General features: G+C 43.4%; 1 protein-coding gene across 1 annotated transcript in view; it reads left to right on the top strand.

The window, feature by feature from the left end:
- The first annotated feature begins 17,554 nt into the window (after positions 1 to 17,554).
- The window catches only part of LOC120022348 (glutamate receptor ionotropic, NMDA 2D-like), a 46,289-nt gene continuing 43,304 nt past the window's right edge, over positions 17,555 to 20,539 (top strand). Inside the window, exon 1 of the mRNA XM_038966241.1 lies at positions 17,555 to 18,100. Coding sequence (XP_038822169.1) covers positions 17,555 to 18,100 — 546 coding nt within the window. The remainder of the gene's footprint in view (positions 18,101 to 20,539) is intronic.

Raw genomic sequence — 20,539 nt, 5'->3', positions numbered from 1 at the left:
TGTACGTGACAGAATCATGTGATCAGAACCTCACCTTCGACACACCCAGACCCTGTTTGAAGGCCACTCTGAAACTTCTGAACCACATCTTCATTCCAAGTGTTCTATTGTCCTTGTTTGGATTAGTCTAGCTAGGACTGCTGCATAGCCTAGTCCCTTCAAAATCAACTCTGGACCTCGAAGCCAGTTCCGCATTTCTTCGTGGGTTCTCCTCTAATCAGGGACTGATTTAGACCTGGGACACCAGGTGTGTGCAATTAATTATAAGGTATAACAGAAAACCAGCAGGCTCCAGACCTCTTAGGGTAAGAGTTGAATACCCCTGGCCTATTCAGATAGCCGAGCATATTGTAAGCTAACGGTAGGCCTAAGGGCTATCATTCTCAGTATCAGAGCACAATGACCAAAGAAGGCGCCCTCTCGTTTATCACAAGCATATCTGGGAGACGATATATCGAATGTTCAAATTAACTTTCAAAACGAAGAAATGCTCCTTTTCTGTTTTTATTGGCTGTGTGTGGTTTGGCAGGTCATAAATAAATGAGGACTGCAATGATAACCAACTCAAGCTTCTGGCCTTGGTGACTCACTGAACTGGTGTTTAATGGTGCCTCTTGTATCACTGTTTGCATATTTACAGTGCAGCCAGCCAGTGTCTATACATTGCAGATAGGCCTGTGGTATATCAAGGATATAGTGTAGGTGTTGCCATCTCTACTCTACTTCTAAAGCACCAAACCTGACGATATCCCACGATGAGGAACTACAGAATGTCCATGAATTAATCATTTGCCTTTACTGTGAGCTGAGAGCTCTTTCCGAAAAGTCTTCAGGTTAAAAAAATGTCCATCGGCTGTCGTCTTGATCTAATACATTCAGGGGGCCATATAACCTTGGTCGTTATTTATTTAATTTTTCTCTTTTTAGGCTTGGGCAAACGGTTTGGTATGAAGGGACATGGAGGGTCTCTGTACTTGACTATGGTGGGGCTGATACTTTCTAAATATATAATACTACCTATAATGCTTGGAGGACACCATAGAATGGATTGGTCTGCTTTCTGTTAACATTGCGTTTTAATCGGGTCATAAATTCCATCTCCCTTAGCAGAGAGAGCTAACATTTGGCTAATGGCATCGATTGTAAATCCCTTTCGATCAAATGTAAATTGACATTGCATTTGCACACTCTGGCTTGATGAAGTTACTGCTTCTACCTGCTAGGCCACAGCCTCTTGTACCAGTACAGACGGAAACGTCTGTCTTCATTTCCCTTCCTCTGAGGAGAGCAATTGAGCTTCAGTCAGCTACACTACGACTCTGACCAACACAAATGATTACACATCTCGGATCAGCTGTGTTTTTGTATTTCTCTCTGAGTCAGTTCTACTGACAGGCAGGTTTATTGTTCAGTTGTTTGATTGGTAGCTGGTTGGGCGAATCTGACAGAGCCGATGAATACCGTTTGATGAATAAGTCTGTGGGCCTTTTTTCACACAGGCAGGTTTTTGTTACAAAACCCTGTACAGTATGTGCAGTACATGTCGAGAGAGAGAGAGAGAGAGAGAGAGAGAGAGAGAGAGAGAGAGAGAGAGAGAGAGAGAGAGAGAGAGAGAGAGAGAGAGAGAGAGAGAGAGAGAGAGAGAGAGAGAGAGAGAGAGAGAGAGAGAGAGAGAGAGAGAGAGAGAGAGAGAGAGAGAGAGAGAGAGAGAGAGAGAGAGAGAGAGAGAGAGAGAGAGAGAGACGTAAGAGACGTAAGAGACGTAAGAGAAAGACAATGTATGGAGACTGAAATAAAGAGTTGACGTGTGTGTGTTGCCTCTGGTATACATTTTTTTTCTTCTCTATTCTTTCGTTTATCCCAGGCGTACCATAGCTGTGTTTGTGTACAGATTTCTTTGTCTCTGTTTACCTTGAAAAACGTTTATTCCACCTTAGCACCAAACCATCAAACAACAAAACAACAGCCAAGGAATTTGACATACTTATATCTGAAATAAATAGGCCTACTGTCAGACACATGGATTTAATAAAGCTGGTCATAGAGCATTGTGTAACAATATGGTCGCTCATTTGGGGGTTTCCATTGTGCCCGGGAATGCAACAGGTCGTTCATCTACAGTGGCACCGCATTGGGCATGTAGATAGGCACCTTTGCCAGTTCTTTACTGTGGCGTGACAACCGAGACACCCACTGGCGGAGACCTGTAATCCGCCAGCTCCCCTGGGGTCAAAGTTGAGGATCGTGAGCCAGCTAAATACCAACTCATTAGGACTGGCCAAATGGGGCTCTGGAGAAATAAAACCCTTAGAAGCATGTGAGAAGCTGAGGGAGCAAGAAATAGGAGACGGGGGAAGGAGACACAAGGGAGGGAGAGGGAGTTAGATAGAGGGATGAGAGGAAATAAGGAGACACAAAAGTGGGAGAGAGATAGATAGAGAGGGAGTGGGAGCAAGAGTATTTGTAAAACAAATTTGGTGTTATTTCTTACATACAGCCGGGAAATAACTTTTTTGCTATCAGAACCGCGATAACCCACCAGCATTTCGACCAGAAATATGACTTTCCAGAATTGGATCCTTTGTTCGTACTCTCCAAGGCAATTTAACTTATCCCAGATTGAACACCATCCACCATTTCCGAGTTTATTACTCGCTAATGTTCAGTCCCTGGACAATAAAGTAGACTAGCTCAGGGCAAGGATCTCCTTCCAGAGAGACATCAGGGACTGTAACATACTCTGTTTCAAGGAATCATGGCTCTCTCGGTATATACTGTCCCCTTCCATACAGCCAGTTGGGTTCTCAGTACATCGCGCAGACAGGAATAAAGAACTCTCGAGAAAGAAGAAAGGCTGAGGTGTATGTTTCATGATTAACTGCTCTTGATGTGATTGTGATAACGTACAGGAACTCAAGTCCTTTTGTTCACCCAATCTAGAATACCTCACAATCAAATGCAGACCATATTACCTCCCAAGATAATTTTCTTTGTTTATAGTCACAGCTGTGTATATTCCCCCTCAAGCCGATACCACAACAGCCCTCAAGGAACAAGGAACTACACTGGGCTTTGTGCAAACTGGAAACCACATATCCTGAGGCCGCATTTATTGTAGCTGGGGATTTGAACAAAGCAAATCTGAGGAAAACGCCACCGAAGTTCTATTTACATATTGCCTGTAGTACTCGCGCTTCAAAAACTCTCGCTTATTGTTACTATTCCTTCCGGGATGGCTACAAGGCCCTCCCCCGCCCTCCCTTTGGCAAATCAAATCACAGCTACATTCTGCTCCTCCCTTCCTATAGGCAGAAACTCAAACAGGAAGCACCTGTGCTAAGGTCTATTCAACGCTGGTCTGACCAATCGGAATCCATGCTTCAAGATTGTTTTGATCTCACGGACTGGGATATGTTCCGGCTTGCCTCTGAGAATAACATTGATGTATACACTGACACGGTGACTGAGTTCATCAGGAAGTGTATAGGGGATGTTGTTCCCACTGTGACTATTAAAACCTACCCAAAACAAAAACCGTGGATAGATGGCAGCATTCGCGCAAAACTGAAAGTGCGAACCAACACATTTAACCATGGCAAGGTGACTGGGAATATGATCGAATACAGACAGTGCAGTTATAACACAGTGCCACTGACACAGGCTGCTCTCCTTCTCCATAGCCGACGTGAGTAAAACATTTAAGCGTGTTAACCCTCGCAAGGCTGCCGGCCCAGACGGCATCCCTAGCCGCATCCTCAGAGCATGCACAGACCTGCTGGTTGGAGTGTTTATGGACATATTCAATCTCTCCCTATCCCAGTCTGCTTTCCCCACTTGCTTCAAGATGTCCACCATTGTTCCTGTACCCAAGAAAGCAAAGGTAACTGAACTAAATTACTATCTCCCCATAGCACTCACTTCTGTCATCATGAAGTGCTTTGAGAGGCTAGTTAAGGATCATATCACCTCCACTTTACCTGACACCCTAGACCAACGAAGGAGCTGATCGTGGAGTTCAGGAGACAGCAGAGGGAGCACGCCCCCATCCACATCGACGGGGCCGCAGTGGAGAAGGTGAAAATCTTCCAAGTTTCTCGGCAAACACATCACATTGCAACAGCGCCTCTTCAACCTCAGGAGGCTGAAGAAATTTGGCTTGGCACCTAAGACCCTCACAAACTTTTACAGATGCACCATTGAGAGTATCAAGTCGGGCTGTATCACCACCTGGTACGGCAACTGCACCGCCCCCAACCGCAAGGCTCTCCAGAGGGTGGTGCGGTCTGCCCAACGCTTCACCAGGGGCAAACTACCCGCTCTCCAGGACACCTACCACACCCGATGTCACAGGAAGGCCAAAAGGACATCAACAACCCGAGCCATGGCCTGTTCACCCAGCTATTATCCAGAAGGCGAGGTCAGTACAGGTGCATCAAAGCTGGGACCGAGAGACTGAAAAACAGCTTATATCTCAAGGCTATCAGACTGTTAAATAGCAATCACTAGCCAGTCTACACCCAGTACCCTGGCCTGAGCTTAGACACTGTCACTAGCCGGCTACCGCCAAGTTACTCAACCCTGCACCTTGAGGCTGCTGCCCTATGTACATAGACATGGAATCACTGGTCACTTTAATAATGTTTACATACTGTTTTACTCATTTCATATGTATATACTGTATTCTAGTAAATGCCATCCAGTTCAACTAATGCTGTATATAATACTATTCTATCCTATATATTCTACAGATATACTAAATATTCTATCCAGATAATGTCTATACATCCCATCACACATCTATCTATCTATCTATCTATCTATCTATCTATCTATCTATCTATCTATCTATCTATCTATCTATCTATCTATCTATCTATCTATCTATCTATCTATCTATCTATCTATCTATCTATCTATCTATCTATCTATCTATCTATCTATCTATCTATCTATCTATCTATCTATCTATTCAATTCAATTCAATTCAATTCAAGGGGCTTTATTGGCATGGGAAACATGTGTTAACATTGCCAAAGCAAGTGAGGTAGATATTATACAAAAGTGAAATAAACAATACAAATTAACAGTAAACATTACACATACAGAAGTTTCAAAACAATAAAGACATTACAAATGTTATATTATATATATACAGTGTTGTAACAATGTACAAATGGTTAAAGCACACAAGTTAAAATAAATAAGCATAAATATGGGTTGTATTTACAATGGTGTTTGTTCTTCACTGGTTGCCCTTTTCTTGTGGCAACAGGTCACAAATCTTGCTGCTGTGATGGCACACTGTGGAATTTCTCCCAGTAGATATGGGAGTTTATCAAAATTGGATTTGTTTTCAAATTCTTTGTGGATCTGTGTAATCTGAGGGAAATATGTCTCTCTAATATGGTCATACATTGGGCAGGAGGTTAGGAAGTGCAGCTCAGTTTCCACCTCATTTTGTGGGCAGTGTGCACATAGCCTGTCTTCTCTTGAGAGCCATGTCTGCCTACGGCGGCCTTTCTCAATAGCAAGGCTATGCTCACTGAGTCTGTACATAGTCAAAGCTTTCCTTAAGTTTGGGTCAGTCACAGTGGTCAGGTATTCTGCCACTGTGTACTCTCTGTTTAGGGCCAAATAGCATTCTAGTTTGCTCTGTTTTTTTGTTAATTCTTTCCAATGTGTCAAGTAATTATCTTTTTGTTTTCTCATGATTTGGTTGGGTCTAATTGTGCTGTTGTCCTGGGGCTCTGTGGGGTGTGTTTGTGTTTGTGAACAGAGCCCTAGGACCAGCTTGCTTAGGGGACTCTTCTCCAGGTTCATCTCTCTGTAGGTGATGGCTTTGTTATGGAAGGTTTGGGAATCGCTTCCTTTTAGGTGGTTGTAGAATTTAACGGCTCTTTTCTGGATTTTGATAATTAGTGGGTATCGGCCTAATTCTGCTCTGCATGCATTATTTGGTGTTCTACGTTGTACACGGAGGATATTTTTGCAGAATTCTGCATGCAGAGTCTCAATTTGGTGTTTGTCCCATTTTGTGAAATCTTGGTTGGTGAGCGGACCCCAGACCTCACAACCATAAAGGGCAATGGGCTCTATGACTGATTCAAGTATTTTTAGCCAGATCCTAATTGGTATGTTGAAATTTATGTTCCTTTTGATGGCATAGAAGGCCCTTCTTGCCTTGTCTCTCAGATCGTTCACAGCTTTGTGGAAGTTACCTGTGGTGCTGATGTTTAGGCCGAGGTATGTATAGTTTTTTGTGTGCTCTAGGGCAACGGTGTCTAGATGGAATTTGTGGTCCTGGTGACTGGACCTTTTTTGGAACACCATTATTTTGGTCTTACTGAGATTTACTGTCAGGGCCCAGGTCTGACAGAATCTGTGCAGAAGATCTAGGTGCTGCTGTAGGCCCTCCTTGGTTGGTGACAGAAGCACCAGATCATCAGCAAACAGTAGACATTTGACTTCGGATTCTAGTAGGGTGAGACCGGGTGCTGCAGACTGTTCTAGTGCCCGCGCCAATTCGTTGATATATATGTTGAAGAGGGTGGGGCTTAAGCTGCATCCCTGTCTCACCCCACGACCCTGTGTGAAGAAATGTGTGTGTTTTTTGCCAATTTTAACCGCACACTTGTTGTTTGTGTACATGGATTTTATAATGTCGTATGTTTTACCCCCAACACCACTTTCCATCAATTTGTATAGCAGACCCTCATGCCAAATTGAGTCGAAGGCTTTTTTGAAATCAACAAAGCATGAGAAGACTTTGCCTTTGTTTTGGTTTGTTTGGTTGTCAATTAGGGTGTGTAGGGTGAATACATGGTCTGTTGTACGGTAATTTGGTAAAAAGCCAATTTGACATTTGCTCAGTACATTGTTTTCATTGAGGAAATGTACGAGTCTGCTGTTAATGATAATGCAGAGGATTTTCCCAAGGTTACTGTTGACGCATATTCCACGGTAGTTATTGGGGTCAAATTTGTCTCCACTTTTGTGGATTGGGGTGATCAGTCCTTGGTTCCAAATATTGGGGAAGATGCCAGAGCTAAGGACGATGTTAAAGAGTTTTAGTATAGCCAATTGGAATTTGTTGTCTGTATATTTGATCATTTCATTAAGGATACCATCAACACCACAGGCCTTTTTGGGTTGGAGGGTTTTTATTTTGTCCTGTAACTCATTCAAGGTAATTGGAGAATCCAGTGGGTTCTGGTAGTCTTTAATAGTTGATTCTAGGATTTGTATTTGATCATGTATATGTTTTTGCTCTTTATTCTTTGTTATAGAGCCAAAAAGATTGGAGAAGTGGTTTACCCATACATCTCCATTTTGGATAGATAATTCTTCGTGTTGTTGTTTGTTTAGTGTTTTCCAATTTTCCCAGAATTGGTTAGAGTCTATGGAGTCTTCAATTACATTGAGCTGATTTCTGATGTGCTGTTCCTTCTTTTTCCGTAGTGTATTTCTGTATTGTTTTAGTGATTCACCATAGTGAAGGCGTAGACTCAGGTTTTCCGGGTCTCTATGTTTTTGGTTGGACAGGTTTCTCAATTTATTTCTTAGATTTTTGCATTCTTTATCAAACCATTTGTCATTGTTGTTCATTTTCTTCGGTTTTCTATTTGAGATTTTTAGATTTGATAGGGAAGCTGAGAGGTCAAATATACTGTTAAGATTTTCTACTGCCAAGTTTACACCTTCACTATTGCAGTGGAACATTTTACCCAGGAAGTTGTCTAAAAGGGATTGAATTTGCTGTTGCCTAATTGTTTTTTGGTAGGTTTCCAAACTGCATTCCTTCCATCTATAGCATTTCTTAATGTTACTCAGTTCCTTTGGCTTTGATGCCTCATGATTGAGTATTGCTCTGTTCAAGTAGACTGTGATTTTGCTGTGGTCTGATAGGGGTGTCAGTGGGCTGACTGTGAACGCTCTGAGAGACTCTGGGTTGAGGTCAGTGATAAAGTAGTCTACAGTGCTACTGCCAAGAGATGAGCTATAGGTGAACCTACCATAGGAGTCCCCTCGAAGCCTACCATTGACTATGTACATACCCAGCGTGCTATCTATCTATCTATCTATCTATCTATCTATCTATCTATCTATCTATCTATCTATCTATCTATCTATCTATCTATCTATCTATCTATCTATCTATCTATCTATCTATCTATCTATCTATCTATCTATCTATCTATCTATCTATCTATCTATCTATCTATCTATTCAATTCAATTCAATTCAATTCAAGGGGCTTTATTGGCATGGGAAACATGTGTTAACATTGCCAAAGCAAGTGAGGTAGATATTATACAAAAGTGAAATAAACAATACAAATTAACAGTAAACATTACACATACAGAAGTTTCAAAACAATAAAGACATTACAAATGTTATATTATATATATACAGTGTTGTAACAATGTACAAATGGTTAAAGCACACAAGTTAAAATAAATAAGCATAAATATGGGTTGTATTTACAATGGTGTTTGTTCTTCACTGGTTGCCCTTTTCTTGTGGCAACAGGTCACAAATCTTGCTGCTGTGATGGCACACTGTGGAATTTCTCCCAGTAGATATGGGAGTTTATCAAAATTGGATTTGTTTTCAAATTCTTTGTGGATCTGTGTAATCTGAGGGAAATATGTCTCTCTAATATGGTCATACATTGGGCAGGAGGTTAGGAAGTGCAGCTCAGTTTCCACCTCATTTTGTGGGCAGTGTGCACATAGCCTGTCTTCTCTTGAGAGCCATGTCTGCCTACGGCGGCCTTTCTCAATAGCAAGGCTATGCTCACTGAGTCTGTACATAGTCAAAGCTTTCCTTAAGTTTGGGTCAGTCACAGTGGTCAGGTATTCTGCCACTGTGTACTCTCTGTTTAGGGCCAAATAGCATTCTAGTTTGCTCTGTTTTTTTGTTAATTCTTTCCAATGTGTCAAGTAATTATCTTTTTGTTTTCTCATGATTTGGTTGGGTCTAATTGTGCTGTTGTCCTGGGGCTCTGTGGGGTGTGTTTGTGTTTGTGAACAGAGCCCTAGGACCAGCTTGCTTAGGGGACTCTTCTCCAGGTTCATCTCTCTGTAGGTGATGGCTTTGTTATGGAAGGTTTGGGAATCGCTTCCTTTTAGGTGGTTGTAGAATTTAACGGCTCTTTTCTGGATTTTGATAATTAGTGGGTATCGGCCTAATTCTGCTCTGCATGCATTATTTGGTGTTCTACGTTGTACACGGAGGATATTTTTGCAGAATTCTGCATGCAGAGTCTCAATTTGGTGTTTGTCCCATTTTGTGAAATCTTGGTTGGTGAGCGGACCCCAGACCTCACAACCATAAAGGGCAATGGGCTCTATGACTGATTCAAGTATTTTTAGCCAGATCCTAATTGGTATGTTGAAATTTATGTTCCTTTTGATGGCATAGAAGGCCCTTCTTGCCTTGTCTCTCAGATCGTTCACAGCTTTGTGGAAGTTACCTGTGGTGCTGATGTTTAGGCCGAGGTATGTATAGTTTTTTGTGTGCTCTAGGGCAACGGTGTCTAGATGGAATTTGTGGTCCTGGTGACTGGACCTTTTTTGGAACACCATTATTTTGGTCTTACTGAGATTTACTGTCAGGGCCCAGGTCTGACAGAATCTGTGCAGAAGATCTAGGTGCTGCTGTAGGCCCTCCTTGGTTGGTGACAGAAGCACCAGATCATCAGCAAACAGTAGACATTTGACTTCGGATTCTAGTAGGGTGAGACCGGGTGCTGCAGACTGTTCTAGTGCCCGCGCCAATTCGTTGATATATATGTTGAAGAGGGTGGGGCTTAAGCTGCATCCCTGTCTCACCCCACGACCCTGTGTGAAGAAATGTGTGTGTTTTTTGCCAATTTTAACCGCACACTTGTTGTTTGTGTACATGGATTTTATAATGTCGTATGTTTTACCCCCAACACCACTTTCCATCAATTTGTATAGCAGACCCTCATGCCAAATTGAGTCGAAGGCTTTTTTGAAATCAACAAAGCATGAGAAGACTTTGCCTTTGTTTTGGTTTGTTTGGTTGTCAATTAGGGTGTGTAGGGTGAATACATGGTCTGTTGTACGGTAATTTGGTAAAAAGCCAATTTGACATTTGCTCAGTACATTGTTTTCATTGAGGAAATGTACGAGTCTGCTGTTAATGATAATGCAGAGGATTTTCCCAAGGTTACTGTTGACGCATATTCCACGGTAGTTATTGGGGTCAAATTTGTCTCCACTTTTGTGGATTGGGGTGATCAGTCCTTGGTTCCAAATATTGGGGAAGATGCCAGAGCTAAGGACGATGTTAAAGAGTTTTAGTATAGCCAATTGGAATTTGTTGTCTGTATATTTGATCATTTCATTAAGGATACCATCAACACCACAGGCCTTTTTGGGTTGGAGGGTTTTTATTTTGTCCTGTAACTCATTCAAGGTAATTGGAGAATCCAGTGGGTTCTGGTAGTCTTTAATAGTTGATTCTAGGATTTGTATTTGATCATGTATATGTTTTTGCTCTTTATTCTTTGTTATAGAGCCAAAAAGATTGGAGAAGTGGTTTACCCATACATCTCCATTTTGGATAGATAATTCTTCGTGTTGTTGTTTGTTTAGTGTTTTCCAATTTTCCCAGAATTGGTTAGAGTCTATGGAGTCTTCAATTACATTGAGCTGATTTCTGATGTGCTGTTCCTTCTTTTTCCGTAGTGTATTTCTGTATTGTTTTAGTGATTCACCATAGTGAAGGCGTAGACTCAGGTTTTCCGGGTCTCTATGTTTTTGGTTGGACAGGTTTCTCAATTTATTTCTTAGATTTTTGCATTCTTTATCAAACCATTTGTCATTGTTGTTCATTTTCTTCGGTTTTCTATTTGAGATTTTTAGATTTGATAGGGAAGCTGAGAGGTCAAATATACTGTTAAGATTTTCTACTGCCAAGTTTACACCTTCACTATTGCAGTGGAACATTTTACCCAGGAAGTTGTCTAAAAGGGATTGAATTTGCTGTTGCCTAATTGTTTTTTGGTAGGTTTCCAAACTGCATTCCTTCCATCTATAGCATTTCTTAATGTTACTCAGTTCCTTTGGCTTTGATGCCTCATGATTGAGTATTGCTCTGTTCAAGTAGACTGTGATTTTGCTGTGGTCTGATAGGGGTGTCAGTGGGCTGACTGTGAACGCTCTGAGAGACTCTGGGTTGAGGTCAGTGATAAAGTAGTCTACAGTGCTACTGCCAAGAGATGAGCTATAGGTGAACCTACCATAGGAGTCCCCTCGAAGCCTACCATTGACTATGTACATACCCAGCGTGCTATCTATCTATCTATCTATCTATCTATCTATCTATCTATCTATCTATCTATCTATCTATCTATCTATCTATCTATCTATCTATCTATCTATCTATCTATCTATCTATCTATCTATCTACACTCCGGACTCCGACATTGCTCGTCCTAATATTTATTTTAGATTTGTGTGTATTGTTGTGAATTGTTAGATATTACTGCACTGTTGGAGCTAGAAACACAAGCATTTCGCTACACCCGCAATAACATCTTCTAAATATGTGTATGCGACCAATACAAGTTTGATTTGATTTGAGAAGGAGAGCGAGAGGAGGAAAGAGGTTAGGGAAAGAGGGACAGGGAGAGATAATGGAAGAGAGGCTGAGGGAGAAAGAGATAGAAATAGGGAGAATAAGATACAAGAGAGGGAGAGGGATAGATAGAGGGGGAGTGGGAGAGGGAGAGCGGGACAGGCCAGGGATAGATAGAGAGGGAGTGGGAGAGATAGATGGAATGGTCGATAGAGGAGAGAGAGATCGAAGGCGTCAGAACAAACATGAGCAAGATACCTAGGGTGGGTCGAGGGAGCATCAGACACCCTCAGAATCCTATATCCCACTGGGCACACACTGGTTGAATCAATGTCGTTTCCACACCATTTGAATGAAATTGCATCGAACCAACATGGAATAGATGTTGAATTGGCGTCTGTGCCCAATGGGATCCGTCCGCTGCTCATTTTTTGTCCTCATGTCTCTCCTTCATAGAAAAGAAGAAAAGTCATTTAGCAGACGCGTTTATCCAATGCAACTTACAGTCATGCACGCCAACATTTTACATAGGGATGGTACTGGGACTCGAGCCTACTACCCTGGTGTTATCTGTGCCATGATTTACCAACTGAACTACAAAAGGACCATGACATTAGCTAATCCACCTCCCCCCTACACCTTTTTCTCTCTCTCACAGCCTGCTTTGTATGCTTCCTTCTTCCCAATCTGTCATTTCCTGAAAAGAAATAGAGCCGAAATGTATTCCTCTGCCTCCTCTGCCCCTTTATCCGCAACTCCCTTCACCAGCTTCTCTTTCAATCTAATGAAGGTCATGTTTATTAAAAACATTGTTAGCGAGGTCACCGGCCAGCCTGTTGATTACTTCTTTGCAGAGAGAGCAGACGCTGTTAAACACCTCTGTGCTTCCTCCTCAGTGCAGGCCCGCATTCATTCGTTCCTTCCCCTCCCACCATCCATAGCCGCAGCATATGGGAAATGAAGAATGCCACCAATGACCGTCAGCAAATGCATTGTGGTATGTATTTTTAGAGTAGCAATTATTTCTATAAATGATATTGCTTCTTTGTATGCAGACTGCTATGGGGCAAAGTTTGATCCCGGTACAATTTTCGCCACCAAATGACTTTCATGCAAAGACGACGCATGAGGTAAAGCATCACATCCCCCAATAAATTGGAATGTGATGTTCCTTATTTCCAGCCACACAATCAGTGGTGAATTGGAGGTATAGTAGGAAGTGGCAAATATTGCTTCTTGTTTGTGCTTATTTGGTGTAAAATTGAAAGAGAAAAACAAGTGCATAAAGTAATGATTGTATTTCATCCAGGCAAATACTTTATACCATTTATCTTAAATAGCCTACTTAAAGTAGCTCCGTATAGCTAACTGCTGTGCTGACTGTGAGGGAATCTTTCTTGTTAAAGCACAAGGAGTCCTGTGTCGGTTCTGTTGTTCTCCTGGCACTTCCTTGGAAACAAGACAGATCACCTCAAGGGGATTTATCCTATATGGAAGATGTAGAAATAGAAGAAGATACGGTGCATTCAGAAAGCATTCAGACCCCTTGACTTTTTCCCCATTTTGTTACATTACAGCCTTGATTAAATCTGTTTTTTTTTTCTCTCATCAATCTACACACAATACCCCATAATGACAAAGCAAAACATATATATTTTTTAATGTAGCAAATGTCTAAAAAAAAACTATTTTTAGGTTTTTTATTCTGAATACATTTGTAAAAATTGCTAAAAACCTGTTTTCACTTTGTCATGATGGGGGATGTGTAGATTGATGAGGGGGAAAAAAATATTTTAATAATTTTATTATAAAGCTGTAACGTAACAAAATGTGGAAAAAGGGAAGGGGTCTGAATACTTTCCGAATGCACTGTAAAAATAGTAACCGTCTGTCTGACAATGAACACAGAGTACAAAACTTTAAAAACACCTTCCTAATATTGAGTTGCACCACCCTTTTGCCCTCAGAACAGCCTCAATTCGTTGGGGCATGGACTCTACAAGGTGTCGAAAGCGTTCCACAGGGATGCTGGCCATGTTGATGCCAATGCTTTCCACGTTTATGTCAAGTTTGCTGGATGTCATTTGGGCGGGGGACCATTCTTGTTGCACAGGGGAAACTGTTGAGCGTGAAAAACCCAGCAGTGCTCTTGACACAAACTGGTGTGCCTGGCACCTACTACCACACCCCGTTCAAAGGCACTTCAATACTTTGTCGTGCCCATTCACCCTCTGAATGGCACACATACACAATCCATGTCTCAATAGTCTCAAGGCTTAAACATCCTTCACTATCCTGTCTCCTCCTCTTCATCTACACTGTGACATCAATAAGGGATCATAGCTTTCACCTGGACTCACCTGGTCAGTCTATGTCATGGAAAGAGCAGGTGTTCATAATGTTTTGTACACTCAGTGTATATATTACAAGTGCTTCAAACTGTACCTACAGTAGGTGTTGTAGCGGGAGGAAGACCTCTTTAACTGCGTGGAATTCCTTTTCTGTCAGACATGGAGTCACGGAGTGCCTTGAAAAGCAGTTTGCTTTGACAAAATTGAATTGAATCTTACTCTGTGTGAGTGTGTATCAGATCGCGTGTGTATGAGAGTGAGTGTGTGTGTGTGAGTGCGTGCATGTGTGTGTGAATGTCTGTGTGTGTGTGACGGGGGTAGTCAAGTCATCTCTAAGCTTACTAGGGAGAGCCCTGACTTTTGGGTCATGGGACTGAAATATTTTCAGCATACGTGACGGACCATCATACTCCTGCTAATGGTGTCTCCGTGTGCCAAAGCGCCAGCGGATACCGCTTGGAGTAGGACAGGGCCAGGCAGTTCCTCATAACGCTTGCGCTGCTCTGAGAGTCTGCCAACACTTAGACGGCCATAAAGAGAGACTCGACATAATCACTCTCTGTGTGCACTGCCCCTCTGTCTCCCTCATGGTCAGTGCAGTTACTTCTGCCTACCAGTTATCCCGTTGTCCAGATAGGGTTTTGCGCTGACCGTGCTATATGATCATCACAGAAGATTCATGGTGGAGCTGAACGTGCCGTACGACCCTCACACAAGATGCAGGGGCTTTTAGAGGGGAAATACTGCATGAGGACGTCTGTTCATGTTGTATTACCCAGTAGGACGATAAGTCGTTGACAACCAATGGATATGGGGAGGAGTTCAACGATGTATACCCTCTATGCTAATGCCTGGATAGATAACATGGCTACAGAGTTCCCGTACAGTACATACTGTACAGCTGACACCGTTTCCGTCAGCCAGGATACGCATGATCCATTCACCCAGCTGTGTGTTTCACAGTAACCTCTGCCCTGTACTCTGAACCACTAACCAATCTTCTCCCAACGCCATTTCCCTAAACACTATACCACTCTACGGCCATGATACCGCAGGGCCCATTTAACATAGGCAACAAACAGTGCACTACATGTCAAGGGAAGACCATAAAACTGCGGTATGAGAGCCCTGGGGAGTATGAGAGCCCCGGGGAGTATGAGAGCCCCGGGGAGTATGAGAGCCCCGGGGAGTATGAGAGCCCCGGGGAGTATGAGAGTCCCGGGGAGTATGAGAGTCCCGGGGAGTATGAGAGCCCCGGGGAGTATGAGAGCCCCGGGGAGTATGAGAGTCCCGGGGAGTATGAGAGTCCCGGGGAGTATGAGAGTCCCGGGGAGTATGAGAGTCCCGGGGAGTATGAGAGCCCCGGGGAGTATGAGAGCCCCGGGGAGTATGAGAGCCCCGGGGAGTATGAGAGTCCCGGGGAGTATGAGAGCCCCGGGGAGTATGAGAGTCCCGGGGAGTATGAGAGTCCCGGGGAGTATGAGAGCCCCGGGGAGTATGAGAGCCCCGGGGAGTATGAGAGTCCTGGGAGTATGAGAGTCCTGGGGAGTATGAGAGCCCTGGGGAGTATGAGAGTCCTGGGGAGTATGAGAGTCCTGGGGAGTATGAGAGTCCTGGGGAGTATGACAGCCCTGGGGAGTGACAACACAAGCTGAGTGGTTCAGGGCCAGCGGATGGAATGCTAGCCTGGAATGATTGATCCGGAACCCGTACGTATGGTCAGTAGTGCGGTTTGTACTGGATTCAGCCGTATGTCCTTCGAACTGAGTACAGAACCTGTGTGGTCTGTACTGGTTTCATAAGATCTGTGTTTGTTTCATACAGTCTGAACTGGATTAAACCCGCACGCCATTCCAGTCTTTCTCACTTTGAAAAATGGTGAGGCCATTAGGTTTCATGGCAGGCTCTGCCCATAGGCTTAACCGAGGTAGTAATATCCAATTGAATTATGCAACAGGGCTTGGATGAGGCATTCAAGCCGAGGTCTGGCTTTGTCTGAATGGTATATTGAGGGCAGTGTTAAATACTTATCTTTCTTGCCTACCCCATACTACCGTCCCTTAGATATACTTAAGCAAGGCACTTAACCCTAGTTAGCGCCAGGGGCGCCGTTCTACTATGGCTGACACTGTAAAACAACACATTTGACTGCACCTATCTGGTGTATGTGACAATAAAATATATATATATTTTTAATATATTTTTTATATCCTCTCTCAATTCTTTATTGTTTTCCCACTTTACAGCCGCTGTGGCTATCTGGCTCACTGGCTCAATCCCCTATTTGCTCTCCGTCTTCCACGACACCTACAGTTTCTTTTAATTTGTCTACATCCGCCATTTCCCCCAAAATTGAGCACTTTTCATCATTGTAATCCCCCTATTTTTTCCTCAGATGATAACTCAGCGTCAAAAGGAGCGATGTAGGAATGTGAAAACGGAATTAGAGAGAAAGAGAGAGAGAGAGAGAGAGAGAACAAGGCAGAAAGAGGCTGTTTGTTTGGGGGAGGGAAGAGGACATTACATCAGCAAGCCTTCTGGTTCAAAGCAATGACATTAGCCACGGACGCTATGAGAAAAAACGGGCAATATGAGAGGGAGTGACAGATACCGATTGTTGTTCTGCGTGGTAGTGACCCGGAGAGAGTGGGTTTTTGACTCTGTGTCTATTTGTGTGTGCCCCAGGGGGAGAGGGAGGGTTAATTAAAGAGAGTGAATGGAAAGGGGGGGATGAGAAGGAGGGGAGGGGGGGGGGGGGGTGGTGGCGGGGGGTTGGCACGCTAAGCGACTTCAAAATGATTAATTAAGTGTTGCTTGCTTTACATCTCCTTACATTTCGTGTACAGTCCCGTAGCCTCACTCAACTGCACAGAGCATTTCCCCACCTCAACCACAATTGTTCATAAAAAAACGTGCATACACACAACTACCTCGACTAAACTCGCCACCCCTCCCCAGTTTTATTTGTATTGTAATTTAGCCCTGTCCATTTAGATGTACAGTACCCATTGGTGGTTTATGGCTGCAAAGATTTATAGCTCAGCTTCAAAGCTCTCCAATGGTGTGGGACCGAACCATGAATCAGCTCCTGGGGTAATGAATACTGATGTCCCGTGGGGGGGGGGGGGGGGGGGTTGAGTTCAAGGGGTGAGCACTCCAACTCTAGTCCCTAAGCAGGGAGCTTATGTTCCTCTGTAGTTCAGCTTTACGCTTACACTGACCTTAAGATGTTGATTGATTGTATGGTAGGTGATGCAGGCCCATTTCATCCACCCCCCTGTCTAGCACAATCTCTCTCTCTCTCTCTCCTTTTGAAACCTGCTCTTTTTAAATGAGGCTCAGTGGATAGCACCCCTTTTCCCATTACGCCTACCGCCCTCTCTCTTCCACTTGATTGTTTTTCAATAGTATCCCTCGCCACTGTAGCTCCTACTTACTTCTATGCGTATCATTGCTCCTCTCCTCACTTACTTACAGGCCTTTCATTCTTCAGACTTTCCCCCCCTGAATCCTTTCTTCTCGCCTCTCCACTCCAGGTCCTTCTTCGCCTGTGAACTGCCGCCGTTGCTGCTCTGCCCACCGAACTGCACCCCCCCATGGCAGCCAAGCCCGCCCTCTCCCTCCTGTTGGCCGTGTTGGCCTGCACGGGGCCCGCCCGCTCCTCCCCTCCCCTCTTGCTCCGCCCCCGGGAGCGAGAGAGGGACTTGGGTGTAGTCAACATCGCTGTGGTCCACTCGGGCTACTCCCTGCTCCCGGAGACGGCCGCTACTGGGGGAATGGGCGCCACGAGCGGGCCGGGGGGTCCTCAGGGGAGAGGGGCCTCGTCGTCATTGGCTATGGTGGCGGCGTCTGCGCCACTGGCGTCTGCGTCAGCGGCTCTGGTGGGCGGTAGCGTGATGACGCAGTATGGCCCGGCCAACGTGATCTACCTGACGGTGAACGAGAGCAGCCCGGCGAGCCTTCTGCTGCAGCTGTGTGAGCTGCTGGCCACTACGCCGCTCCAGGGGCTGGTGTTCGAGGAGGAGAGGCCCCCGCCACCCGACCAGGCTCCCCTGGCCCCCATGCTGGAGTTTGTCTCGGCCCAGACCGGAGTGCCCGTTGTGGCCGTGGGAGGAGGGGCCGGACTGGGCAGGGAGCCACAGGTAACTACCTGGCTGTGAACTTTCCCTTGTTAATGGACTTCAAGTAATCAATCAGTCCTAAGTTACTGTGTGTTGGAAGCCTCATCTTACCCAGTGGGCAGAATTTGGCACATGGCGTCTTCATTTTCTGGTTGGAAACTGGGTTTCTGGTTGAGAAGACGCCATAAAACCAGATTGCAACCAACTGGTCTCTGTTACAACCAGGTAAAGATGTCTTTTTCAAAACGTCATGGGAAAGACTATTTTGGTTGTTATCTGGCTGCTAAAAAGATGTTTACAAAACTTCCTCCATATACAACTAGTATGAGGATGTCATCTTTGCTAAAAGAAAAAGCCCGCTGAATACAGTGTGGTCTGAGTAGGAGAACACTACTTCAGTTCTCGAGTGGGTGCAGTCCTGCTGCTTTATGTGTCTGCCTGGCACTAACTGTAATTTAACAATTAATGTCACTGATTGCTGAGAAGGTTCAACACTTGGTTTCCAATGGTCAAAATCAGCCGTTGATAAAACAGAAAACAGAGAGAGGGGCCCTCGAGGACTGGATTTGTGCAACCCTACACTCTTAGAAAAAAGGGTTCCAGAAGGGTTCTTTGGCTGTCCCCTTTTTGGTTGCTGGTAGAACTATTTTGAGTTCCATGTAGAACACTCTGTGAAAAGGGTCCTACAGTGCATTTGTAAAGTATTCAGACCCCTTCACTTTTTCCACATTTTGTAATGTTACAGCCTTATTCTAAAATGTATTGAAAAAAATAATAATCCTCATCAATCCACACACAATACCCCATAACGACAAAGCAGAAACAGGTTTTTAGAAATGTTTGCAAATGTATAATAAAAAAAATACAGAAATACCTTATTTACATAAGTATTCAGACCCTTTGCTGTGAGACTCTAAACTAAGCTCAGGTGTATCCTGTTTCCATTGATCATGCTTGAGATGTTTCTACAACTTGATTGGAATCTACGTGTGGTAAATTCAATTGATTGGACATGATTTCTCAAACACAAATGTATCATTTGATACTTAACCTATTTTTGCACACATATCCAACTGTGAACGTTTCTACAATTACAGGTCCCAGTCAAGTCTCACTTGGCCTTGTTAATTGTGCATCGCTCACTGAATAATTAATATAGCGAGGGAGTTCAACGGTGGGCATTTACATATGCATAATATAGTTCCATCTAAATTGTATCCTTCTGTTCAGAGATGGGCAGTATTTCTGTTACATGTATTTGAAATACGTATTTAAATTACCTTTAAGTTTTTTGTAATTTGTATTTCACTGGCCTGAACTACAATCCAATGTATTTTGTAACAAGATACTTTAGAGCTGTGTTTCCCAAACTCGGTGCTGGGGACCCAAAGGAGTGCACATTTTGTTCCCCCCCCCCTAACACTACACAGCGGATTCAAATAATCAACTAATCATCAAGATGTCATTATTTGAATCAGCTGTGTAGTGCTAGGGGGGGAAACTAAACGTGCACTCGTTGGGATCCCCAGGACGGAGTATGGGAAATGCTGCTTTAGTGAGCTACATTTGTGTATTTTCAAAATACAAAATACTTTTCTGTAAAAAAATATAAAGTGGTTCACAATTTTGTGGCCCCCTATCACCCCAAATTTGCTGCATTGGTATCAGAAGTCTGATGGCACTATGGTGGGATAAGAGCGTTTGCTAAATTACCAAAATGTAAATTGGAAAATTAACACTTGCATAGTACAACGGGACACATTTTATTCAAATAAAATTGCTTGGGGTTGGAGCTCATTAGAATAATACCCAGTGTGCTTTGCAAGTGCACATTTTTTTTACATTTACATTTAGTTAATTTAGCAGACACTCTTATCCAGAGCATTCAGCTAAGGTAGATAACCAACCACATCACAGTCATAGCAAGTAAAACGTTTCTGTAACTGTTACTGAGAATGTTGTTGTAGTTACAGTAATGGGGCTACTTGCAAGTATTGTTATTAAATACATGACTTGGCAAAAGTATTTTGTATTTTACTTCGATATATGGTAACAAGAAAACATTTTAAGTGTCTTTGCCCATCTCTGTGTCTGTTATCTTGTCTGTCTTATGTATAAGGCTCTAGAAATCTCATCCTCTACTTGTACATAAACCTTTCAGTAGAGTATCTCCCTTTCCTCTCTCCATTCCCTTATCTGTTTTTATCCTAATATAATCTAAAAGAACCGAACAAGCATAGGCTTTCCAGTCTGGTCAGATCAGTGAAGAGGAAGGAAAGGAGACAAGGAGAGGAAGGCTAGTCTTTTTCGTAAAAAAAAAATCATGGTCTACAGTGCAATACAGAATCTCAAATCAAATCAAAATGATTTGTCACATGCTTTACAGACAACACGTGTAGACCAACAGTCCGTTTCTAACAATGCAGAGCTAAAGATAAGAAAAAAAATGTCATCAAAATA

The sequence above is a fragment of the Salvelinus namaycush genome, chromosome 27 (genome assembly GCF_016432855.1).
Source record: "Salvelinus namaycush isolate Seneca chromosome 27, SaNama_1.0, whole genome shotgun sequence".
Taxonomy (NCBI): Eukaryota; Metazoa; Chordata; class Actinopteri; order Salmoniformes; family Salmonidae; genus Salvelinus; species Salvelinus namaycush.
This window is presented reverse-complemented; position numbering and strand designations above follow the sequence as displayed.